At 32.4% G+C, this 11,961-nt stretch overlaps 1 protein-coding gene across 4 annotated transcripts; it reads left to right on the forward strand.

The window, feature by feature from the left end:
* The first annotated feature begins 286 nt into the window (after positions 1 to 286).
* LOC134714692 (alpha-(1,3)-fucosyltransferase fut-5-like) lies at positions 287 to 11,072 on the forward strand. 4 transcript variants are annotated; one of them, XM_063576171.1, is made up of 3 exons: positions 287 to 458; positions 6,388 to 7,693; positions 9,990 to 11,072. In XM_063576171.1, exons 2-3 carry the CDS (start codon positions 6,548 to 6,550, stop codon positions 10,047 to 10,049), a joined length of 1,206 nt encoding a protein of 401 aa, XP_063432241.1. In that variant the 5' UTR covers positions 287 to 458; positions 6,388 to 6,547; the 3' UTR covers positions 10,050 to 11,072. The 4 variants fall into 4 exon arrangements, with proteins under 4 accessions (XP_063432241.1, XP_063432243.1, XP_063432242.1 ...); XM_063576173.1 differs by having other exon boundaries at positions 6,589 to 7,693; XM_063576172.1 differs by lacking the exon at positions 287 to 458 and adding an exon at positions 4,414 to 4,736 and having other exon boundaries at positions 6,589 to 7,693.
* The last annotated feature ends 889 nt before the right edge of the window (positions 11,073 to 11,961 follow it).

Genomic DNA, 11,961 nt, shown 5'->3' on the forward strand with positions numbered 1-11,961 from the left:
CTTATTTTCTTCATTTTCTTCAAAAATATAAAAAAAATCGTCTGTTTATTTATCATTCTACATAAAAAAATTCTGGCATATACAGTAAAAATGATATTTTAGGATCCGCACTTTACATACACTGTTTTTTTAAAACATTGTAATTTGACAAAATATTGAAACATACGTCCGGTATGTTAAACCTTTCTAACAAGATATCATTCAAATACCATTGTCGACAACCAATCTAATTGCTAAAGATAACGTTGATAAATTTACACTTAACCATGTTAGGCTATAAATAACATTGAATATCTCGTTGCTCCCAAATGAACTTTGAGATTTACAGTAGAAGATAGTGAATACCAATAATCATAAATATAAGTTTTCGCCGTTCGTCGCGAGATAACCACGAGTGGTCAGATGAAAACACATCATATAGACTTAACCGGACTCATAACGATAACGTAATATTATAGGTAAGATAAGTATTTCTATTTAATATATATATTTTTTATCAAAAAAGGCTTAAGCCTCCTTGTTTAAAACATTATCGGTATTTATCTTTAACAAACTATCCATATACTTCAAATATAGTATCCTTGCTTTCACTTTATTCATATTAAAAATATGTAACTAATATCCTTTCTTTCACTATCCATAATGCAAATATAGTAACATTTCTTCCACTAACCATACTTCAATTAAATATCCTTTCTTTCAATATCCATACTATATATGATTGTTGTAAGACAAAAATGACAAAATTGAATTTTGTCTAACAAAAGTGAATTTTGAATAAAAATCGGCGCAAATGCAAAACGCCGAATTTTGTCTCACAAGAGTCAATTTTGTCTCACAAAATTGAATCTTGGAGACCAAATTGACTCTTGTCTCACACAATTGACTTTTGTGTTTTAATTTCCATAAGATGGTAACAAAAGTCAATTGTGTATGCAAATAAGTTTATATTTGCAAACCTTTTTGACAAAATTGACTTTTGTCCTAACAAAAATGAATTTTGTCATCACAAAATTGAAGTTCTCATAAAACAAGTCTGTATCACATAGTTTAAGTAAGACAGAAATGATTTTGTAATGATAGAATTGAATTTTGTACAAAACCACAAGAGTCCCATTCGGCGCCCCGTATTGAGGGTTACTTTATTTTATTAATATCTTTTAACTTAGTTTTACGATGCAAATCATTAAGTATACACCACCGTGACATATCATGCGAGTAACAGTTTATAAGAAGGCATAATAACAAATCAAATATGATACGGTGCATTAATTATGCCATGGATATATATATATATATTGTGAAATGATCCGAGAATTTTTATTTTTTTAAATCATTTTTATACGAAGATTCAAATATATTTCAAATCAAACTCTAAGGTTAAACGTCGGAACTTAAATAGGATGTATATATATCAGTGCCAGCTGAGACGGTAAGGTTAAGATAGGGAACACGGGGGGGGGGGGGGGGGGGGCACAACTAAAAGAACATTTAAGTGAACAGCAGTAAATAAAACACATGGAATGCATCAATGAAAATGTGAAAGATGTGGCATTACAGTATTGAAGATAAGTAAATTATTCATATCTATTAAGTAAACATAGTTCATATCATACAATTATATAATTAAAAATATACACATTGATGTAAAACAAATAATACTGCTTAGATCTTATTATGCTTCCTTGCTGCACTTTTGACATGAAACCCATCAAATCATTTTAAGGCATTATCTTCGATTGCTGGGTTAGTCTCATTATGATACATTTTGTCTCTTTATAAAAATTCATTCAAACAAATGGTATTACATAATCAGTGTATGTAAAGTGCGGATCCTAAACTATAATTTTTACTGTATATGCCAGAAATTTTTGATGTAGAATGATAAATAAACAGACGACTTTTCTTTTATTTTTGAAGAAAATGAAGAAAATTAGTTAAAAAGTATATCTTAAGAAACACATAATACTAATAAAACAAAGTATGAGATGCGAACGGGTTTTTTTCGCACCTAAATCCAAAAAGCTGTGAAATATATACCAAAATAGGTGAATATTTAGGACATTTCACGAACAGATCGTGCAAGTGTTTTATAACTAACAGGTAAGATGTTGTTGCAGTAAAAATATTCATTTCAACACAATTATTAAAGTTGTATAACGTAGAATAGGTTTTGTCATTCAGTTTCTTCATATTGAACTGAAATCCACTATGATGCTTTCTTTATGCGAATCATGTTTACTGTCGAATAATGATACTTTCATTTTCACTGTAGAGCGATTCATCATTATTGTATATGCGGCGCATTTTCACTGTATGATATATTTATTTTTTCATCTATTACAGCGTATTTTTTTAAGCATGTAAAGCAAGACTTTAGTTAGCGTGCTTGCTTTTTTTTCGTACAATCATTATGATAACACCCAATTTAACTCAAATATAATAAGTATATAAATACAGGTTAATTAAACTATGTCGATACATATTGTTTAAAGATGTCAATCTTATTTACAAAGTTTGTATAAACAATTATACAAACTAAGCAAGCAAGTCAACCAAAGTTTTGCTTTACATTCATTAGGAAATTAGCTGTAAAGCCGTAATTTAGCCGACTTGCGCAAACAATAGATAGAGTAAGAGACGGATTTGATAAAATTTTACTTACGGAGGAAAGTTTGGTTTTAAAACACTCTAAATAAATTCAATAGAAATAACATTTATTTCAATGGTATTCAATTTAATTTCTCATAAATCGTATAGAGATCTTTATCCTTGTTTTTTTTTATCCATTTCCATATCCTTGTTTTTTTTATCCATTTCCATGACACCTCACCACTAATTACGTACATCTTGATATAGATTGAATCGTTGGTTTTCCCGTTTAAAGGTTTTACACTGGGGCCCTTTATAACTTGCTGTTCGGTGTGAGCCAAGACTCCACGTTAAAGACCGTATTTTGACGTATAAAGGTATACTTTTATAAATTGTGACTCGGATGGAGAGTTGTCTCATTGTCACATATAACATCTTATCTATCTGTGGCTCAGACCGAAACGAGACGGGATAAAAGATAAAAAAACACGTGCACACTTTTTAAATATATTTATAATGGGCTTAATATGAGTCAGAAAAGAGTAGAATAATGGGTCGCGTTTGGGTAAGCCGATTTTTTTGTAAGCGTGACACGTGAAAATCAAATGATCGTGTCGTAAAAACGAGAAATAAAGTATAGCGGGACACGGAAAATTTCAAAAAATGAAAACTACATAGTACAAGCGGGATACGGAAATCTAACAAAGCAGTAAGCGGGATCAGGGATCAGACCCCCCCCACCAATGAGACCCCAGAATAAGATATTTTTTTTATCTTCATCCTATTGTTACAGTCATGCCTTCAATAACAAATGTATCCCATGCATGCATTTTTATATTTTTGGTCCCTTTTTCAAGTTTGTGGTCTCCAAATTTATAGACAAAAGACCTTATGGATATTTGGGGTTCTTTGACATGCTGAATCTAACCTTGAATCCAGTTTGGGGATTTTTAACCAAGTTACCATAATATAGCCTACATAGAGGTCCAAAGGGTCTAAGATCATCAAACATGAATTGTAGCATGCATGTCGTGTACAATTACCCAACTTGATGTGCATTGTTTGACCTCTGTTGTAGTATCTACTCGCGGATCTAGAAATTTTTATAAGTAGGGGTCCAATGACTGCCTTAGAGGGAGCCCGCTCCAGTGATTCCATATAAAAGTAACCAAATGTTTTCCCAAAAAGGGGGCAACCCCCTGTCCCCTAAATCCTCCTCTGGTATCGAGCTGTCCATTACGGATATTTTTTTTTGCATCAAGGGTGCTCTACTTCACGTACCAATGCAAACAAAAAAGTTCGCCCACACACCTCACATTTCATGTTTTAATGACTGTGGATGATTTATGTCACATACCGTCAAAAAAATACACAAATATCTTTTAATTCTTTTTTTAAATCAAGGAAAAACGTAATTTGAAGAATACAATATGACATTTGTTACAAGTTTGAAAAGCTATATATTTGATAAAGAATGAATGAGGAGTTTGTATTTTAATTTGAAAATACATTTATCATAAATTCTAAAGTCATCAACTAAGTTTTTCATTTGTTTCAAGTGCATTTATCACATAATTCTACAATAAAAATTCCTCGCATCTTCGAAAATTCCATATCAGAAATGACTGCACTAACAGTGATAATTCATCGCATCTATAGTTAAAATGGATCGCTTTCAATAATCGATATGCTATATTATGTTGCTTTTATAACACTTATTTGAAATTTAATGCTATGTTTGTACATAATAAAGACATTTCACAATGAAAATATGTAAAAACTTTCCTTCAAATCAATCAATTTGGTATTTTCAAAACGTAAACAAATACAGTTTTCCCATGATCCTTTATTCTACAATAGACATACCCGCATATGACAGTGAAAATGAACTAGCTGAATTCGCACTTTATATACACTGATAATGGCCGGATATAATATTGATTGTACTTGCACGATTGTCCAATAGAAAGAATCAAAAGGTGTTGATTGTTTTCATGTGTGTGTGTGTGTGTGTGTGTGTAGGTTATTCTCCGTCATTATGTTTGTATGTTTTTGTTCGACGGCGATAACTTGACCAAAAACTGAACTATCAGGCAGTTTACGGAAAAAACGAATGTTTATGGATCCAAAAAATCGATGACTAGGTTAGTAAAAACTTATTAACATATTATTGATTATCGGATATGTTGTATTAAATACCCGGATGAAACCATTCAGACGTTGGTTATACTGTCAGCTAGTGTTCCCATGGTACCGTTAATACAAACCCGTTTGATCTCTGCACTGATTGGAAGAAACATAACCCTTATTCTTCAACATTACATATAAAATGTTAATATAGGTAGGACAAAATGTTCACCTTCGTCAGCTGTATAACAATGTATAATCCAAGCTTACTACCAGCTCTTTTAAATTGAATTATATATATGAACCCTCGTTTTAAATTGAATATTTCTCAATTTAATTTTAAGTTGAATATTTCTGGTTTCAAATGTTTCTTTTTTCTTAAATATAATGTTCCTATATTTCAAATACCCAAAGAGATTATAGATTTACTATTTTGCAACTTAATCCGATAGCTGTCAAAAGCGTGAAAGATGAAACATGTATCTAACACTCGAACTACAAAAGCATTTTTTTTTATAAAGTTTAGCCGGAGGACAATAATCCTATTATTATTACATAGCATTGGACAATTATATTTATATTTTATAAGAGCCTTTTATACTGTTTTTATAACCTTTTTGTTTGGAAACTGTTGATGGGACAGTCTTCCCCTTGCTTTCAAGCTGTAAACTTAATAAATTTGTACATGTTCCAGACCATATGAGTATTTGGACCGTACGCGTACGGTCCGGACCGTATACGTGTACTCGTACGGTCCGACCATACGCGTACGGTCCGACCATACGCATACGGTCGGCCGCCGTATGAGTATACGCGTACGGTCCAGCTGACCATACATGTTCTGCGATCATATTGGTTAAATTCAAACTAACATTTTATCAAAATCTTAATTTTATATATTTATTTATATAAAGTGTTATCATTACAATTACATGGGTAAAGTGAATAAGCTAACAATTGAAATTAGATATTTGTTTAATTGTATATCAGTGAATTCTGTTTTGTTACTTTGGCCCAAGGTGACACTTGCTTCTACAAAGAACATTTTTTTTTTTTTAGATTTACATGTTGTGTTCATACATGTTCCTTTGCGTTCTCATTTTTTTTTGTAAATTTCATAAATATTCGGAAACAATTGTCCTCCCACATTATGTTTACTTCCGATAACTTCAATTTTAATGACCATACTGGGCTGCAAATAATGATTAAATACAGTAGATTAACAGATTACAAGCGTAAATTTTTCAAATAGTTAGAATATTTAGTTTTTATGTCAATTACTGTTGAACTTTTAATATTAATTTGAGACACAAGTTGATCTGTCATATACATTTATATCTAATAAACTTGACCAATTTCTTAATATTAGTCAGACCGTACGCGTACGGTCCGATCGTATGCGTATATTGAAAAAATTACGCATACGGTCCAGACCGTACATTTACGCGTACGGTCCAAATACTCATACGGTCTGGAACATATATACAGTATAGTATACGGTCTTGCGTTTAAAGCAGTTATAGTGTCAATTATTATAGACCTACAGACTAAAAATGTAACCCGTGTCGAAGTTCACGGACTTATACCGGAAATTCACGGGGTTATAATTAGAAAAAAATACACGTGTTTACTGTGATTTTGTTGTCTATTTTATATTGTGTTTTACAGTCCTGCACAGGAAGACCACATTACCGTGTATGCAATATAGGAACATAAATTTTCCAAGAATGGTTGATGACTGCGGAACACATATGTTTACGGTTGATAGTTAAATAACACAGAACCATAAAGTTCTAAAAATCTGCTTTATAAATGTATATTTACTAAAATGACAAGATGGTCTGAACACTGTTGTAACATATTTTGTAGATACAAGACATACTATCTCGTATTTGCGATAATCATGTCAACGATCATATTGTTTTATCTGGACAAATCATATACCCTCTTACCAAGTTTCGCTACCAGTCAGTTTTACAATACAGATGAGCAATACCTAGAAATATATGACGACACGGTACTTCTAAATAAAACAAAAAGGATTGTTCTTTTGTGGACTACGTTTTTTAAAAGTATGCACTGGGAACGTGAAATTAGGAAAAGATTCATGACTTGTAACAAACAATGTGAAGTGACATCGGACAGAAAACGTCAAAAGGAAGCCGATGCTTTATTATTCCATCATGGAGATTTAAACCAGAAAGACCTTCCGCCTTTTCGTGTTATAAAACAACCATGGATTTTGTTTACTTTGGAACCAACAACGTTGATACAGGGTAATATGAATTGGTGGGGTAAAATATTTAATTGGACCATGTCCTACAGGACTTATTCCACTATATTCAATCCTTATGGTTACTATGTAAATAACAGCAATGTAAAACCAGTCGAAAACAGTAAAGTTGACTATAAAAACCGCACAAAGGACATGATGGCGGTTATCAGTCGTTGCCATGACGATGCAAGACGTTATAAAATTATTCATGAGTTATCCAAGCACTTTCAGGTTGATGTATATGGACATTGTAGTCGTAAGAAATTAAAATGTGACTACCACGACAAATTTTATTGTCTTGATCCTAAAGAGATAAAGAGATATAAATTCAGACTTGCTTTTGAAAATGGATACTGTCGAGATTACATCACAGAAAAATATTGGAGCTCACTATTGCAGGATATCATTCCTATAGTAAACTGGAAAGAGCACCAGAACAACGGCCATGTTGTGCCTTACTCATATATAAATATTTATGATTTTAAAAATCTTACAACTGCAATACAATATATAAAAAATGTTAGCAACAATGAGTCCTTGTATGATTCGTTCTACGAGTGGAAACGTTCATATAAGGCCGTCTCATCGATGTACAGTGGATTCTGTCGATTGTGTGATAGATTACACCAACCCTTTCATCTACAAGTTTATAAAGACTTAGAGAAATGGTTCAAAGATGATACTTGTGGTAAACACAATGTAAGTATCATACTCGATCATTGGTTTTAATTTGGAGGAACGAAAAAAAGGTGCGAAAAGTATACTGTATAATATCTCTTTATTATAAAAACTATGAAATGGCACTTTAAATGATTTTATTTTCATGATGTACCTTCATCAGAAACGTGTTAGCATAAACATTTGAACGCCAGAAATGTATAAATACGTAGAAACGTTAGGGGCTATATGAGCACTATCCTAATAAGTAGTAGATACAATACGTAGACACGTTAGGGGCTATATGAGCACTATCCTAGAATAAGTAGTAGATACAATACGTAGACACGTTAGGGGCTATATGAGCACTATCCTAGAATAAGTAGTAGATACAATACGTAGAAACGTTAGGGGCTATATGAGCACTATCCTAATAAGTAGTAGATACAATACGTAGAAACGTTAGGGGCTATATGAACACTATCCTAATAAGTAGTAGCTACAATACGTAGAAACGTTAGGGGCTATATGAGCACTATCCTATAATAAGTAGTAGATACAATACGTAGAAACGTTAGGGGCTATATGAACACTATCCTAATAAGTAGTAGATACAATACGTAGAAACGTTAGGGGCTATATGAGCAATATCCTAATAAGTAGTAGATACAATACGTAGAAACGTTAGGGGCTATATGAGCACTATCCTATAATAAGTAGTAGATACAATACGTAGAAACGTTAGGGGCTATATGAACACTATCCTAATAAGTAGTAGCTACAATACGTAGAAACGTTAGGGGCTATATGAGCACTATCATAATAAGTAGTAGATACAATACGTAGAAACGTTAGGGGCTATATGAACACTATCCTAATAAGTAGTAGATACAATACGTAGAAACGTTAGGGGCTATATGAGCAATATCCTAATAAGTAGTAGATACAATACGTAGAAACGTTAGGGGCTATATGAGCACTATTCTTATAAGTAGTAGATACAATACGTAGAAACGTTAGGGGCTATATGAACACTATCCTAATAAGTAGTAGATACAATACGTAGAAACGTTAGGGGCTATATGAGCACTATCCTAGAATAAGTAGTAGATACAATACGTAGAAACGTTAGGAGCTATATGAGCACTATCCTAATAAGTAGTAGATACAATACGTAGAAACGTTAGGGGCTACATGAGCACTATTCTTATAAGTAGTAGATACAATACGTAGAAACGTTAGGGGCTATATGAACACTATCCTAATAAGTAGTAGATACAATACGTAGAAACGTTAGGGGCTATATGAGCACTATCCTATAATAAGTAGTAGATACAATACGTAGAAACGTTAGGGGCTATATGAGCACTATCCTATAATAAGTAGTAGATACAATACGTAGAAACGTTAGGGGCTATATGAGCACTATCCTATAATAAGTAGTAGATACAATACGTAGAAACGTTAGGGGCTATATGAGCACTATCCTATAATAAGTAGTAGATACAATACGTAGAAACGTTAGGGGCTATATGAGCACTATCCTAATAAGTAGTAGCTACAATACGTAGAAACGTTAGGGGCTATATGAGCACTATCATAATAAGTAGTAGATACAATACGTAGAAACGTTAGGGGCTATATGAGCACTATCCTATAATAAGTAGTAGATACAATACGTAGAAACGTTAGGGGCTATATGAGCACTATCATAATAAGTAGTAGATACAATACGTAGAAACGTTAGGGGCTATATGAGCACTATCATAATAAGTAGTAGATACAATACGTAGAAACGTTAGGGGCTATATGAGCACTATCCTATAATAAGTAGTAGATACAATACGTAGAAACGTTAGGGGCTATATGAGCACTATCATAATAAGTAGTAGATACAATACGTAGAAACGTTAGGGGCTATATGAGCACTATCCTATAATAAGTAGTAGATACAATACGTAGAAACGTTAGGGGCTATATGAGCAATATCCTAATAAGTAGTAGCTATATGACCAAAAGCTGAAATCATCTTTGCTTTGTTATATTAATAATGATTGGTGTACAAAGCGCGCGTCATCCCTTTTCTGAATTCTCGTTTGCGCTCGTCTTAATTGAATAAGCTCTAATAATTCAATAAATCCAACAAATTCGAACAGTATGATAATTAATATTCAAACTATTTAATTTCCTATTTCTGAGTCGTCATTTGTATGCCCTTGAAGTTATTCTCTCGTTCTTTTGATCTTAATGCATATCAGCTGTCAATCAAACTGTTGAAAAAGCAACTTGTAGACAAGTTAAATTTTTGTATGTAAATTTATGTTCACTTCTTTTACAGCTTTTTGATGGTGCATTTAGACATATTGACAGATATTTGTTCAACAACCTCCACAGATAACAACAGTTACACAACAATAATTATACAGATAACAACAGTTAAATAATTATAATTATTCCTCGTTCACAGATAACAACAGTTAAACAACTATAAGTATTCCTCGTTCACAGATAACAACAAATTAACAACTACAATTATTCCTCGTTCACAGATAACAACAGTTTAACTACTGTAGTTATTCCTCTTCCACAGATACATAACAGCAGTTAAGCAACTATAATTATTCTTCGGCCACAGATAACAAGAGTTAAACAATTATAATAATTCCTCGGCTACAGATAACAACAGTTAAACAACTATAATAATTATTGTTCCTCGTCCACAGATAACAAATTTTGAACAACTATAGGTATCCATCGACCACAGATAACACCAGTTAAACAACTATAATTATTCCTCTTAAGATTGTAAAATACGATTATTTGTCCGATAGGCAACATTAGAGGCAATTTTCGAGTTACAGGCTTTAGAAGGTTGACTTTTGGAAATTATAGAACAAATTATAAAACAGAATATTTTAGTCAATAAAATATAGGTGCAGGTGTTTTTTCTTAACACCATTTCACTTTTATCCGTTGTCTATTAATTTTGCGCTATAAAATATATGTCTCGTCACAATGACCTGATATGATTACCAATGACATATCTCTACCATGCAAATACCAAAACAACGCAGAAGTTTTTAGGTCAACGTATGGCCTTCAACAAATAATGAGCAAAACCCATACTGCATAAAATTTTCTTCGTTCCTTTAATAGAATCCATGACCTCATGTTGGATGTCTTCAGACCTTACCCAACAACTAATAATAAGGAGACGTATATGCAGTGCTCATGAAATTGTCACAGGCAGACGTATACAAAGATTCTATAGACCTAATATTGTTGTATACTGAGTCTTTTAAATAAATCACATTAACCTCACATTATTATTATCAATGATCCATATGAATTAGGTCAAGGTCAGATGCCTGGATCAGTCAAATGAACATATATTCCTTACAATAATTCCACACACCAAATAGTGTTGACTTATTGTTATATTACTGTATCACGTAAATATAGAGCGGTTTTTCAGATTAAAGTATGTTAATATAGTTATGTTATTTTTAAAAGAATTTGTGAATTGTCATTCCGTGAAAATTTAACTCAGCAAAATGGCAATAAACCATGAAAATAATACAAGACATATGAAATCTGCAATCATTCCATACACTTATTAATATAGTTGACTTCGATTACAGATCAATAAGTTCAGGTCATACCTTGCAATGATTTCATATATGAATTATAGTTGAGTATCACTCACAATAAGCAAGAGAACCACAAAGTTAGAACAATATTTTGAAGCATACACTCGACCGTGAAAATCAAGACATCATACCACATCTCATTATTGTTATATCAAGGACAACATAAATATGATAGACGCGAAGTTGGTACCATGAAAGATTTGTTAACCAAATATTAAGAATTAAGGTATTCTTCCTTTCGGTAACATTTAGCTTTATACAAACAGTTTACGCCACCACAGCCAGATAAGCATCTCTAAGATTTTCATTCTGCAACTTTTGATCACGGTCAGACAATGTTAACACTGCTTATATATAGAAATAAGAAGATTTATTTGAAATGAGTGCCATGAAATCCAAGTCACAATTTGTAAACAGTATAAACCATGATTATAGATCAAAGTACAGCTTTCAACACGGATCCTTGGCTCACACTGAACAGCAAGCTATAAAGGGACCAAAATGACAAGCATAAAATCTTTAAAACGGGAAAACCAACAGTCTAATCTTTATAAAAAAATTGAAATACTAATGAACCACATCAACAAACAATAACCACTGAACATCAGGCTCCTGATTTAGGACAGGTGCAAACAAATGCAGCCGGTTTGAACGTTTACA

Source organism: Mytilus trossulus, chromosome 4, assembly GCF_036588685.1.
Source record: "Mytilus trossulus isolate FHL-02 chromosome 4, PNRI_Mtr1.1.1.hap1, whole genome shotgun sequence".
NCBI lineage: Eukaryota > Metazoa > Mollusca > Bivalvia > Mytilida > Mytilidae > Mytilus > Mytilus trossulus.

Bases quoted from the DNA above. Each gene is read 5' to 3' on its own strand.
- LOC134714692 (XM_063576171.1), top strand. From the start codon at position 6,548: ATGACAAGATGGTCTGAACACTGTTGTAACATATTTTGTAGATACAAG. The intron at 7,694-9,989 runs GTAAGTATCATA...CTTCTTTTACAG, and splicing joins ATACTTGTGGTAAACACAAT to CTTTTTGATGGTGCATTTAG.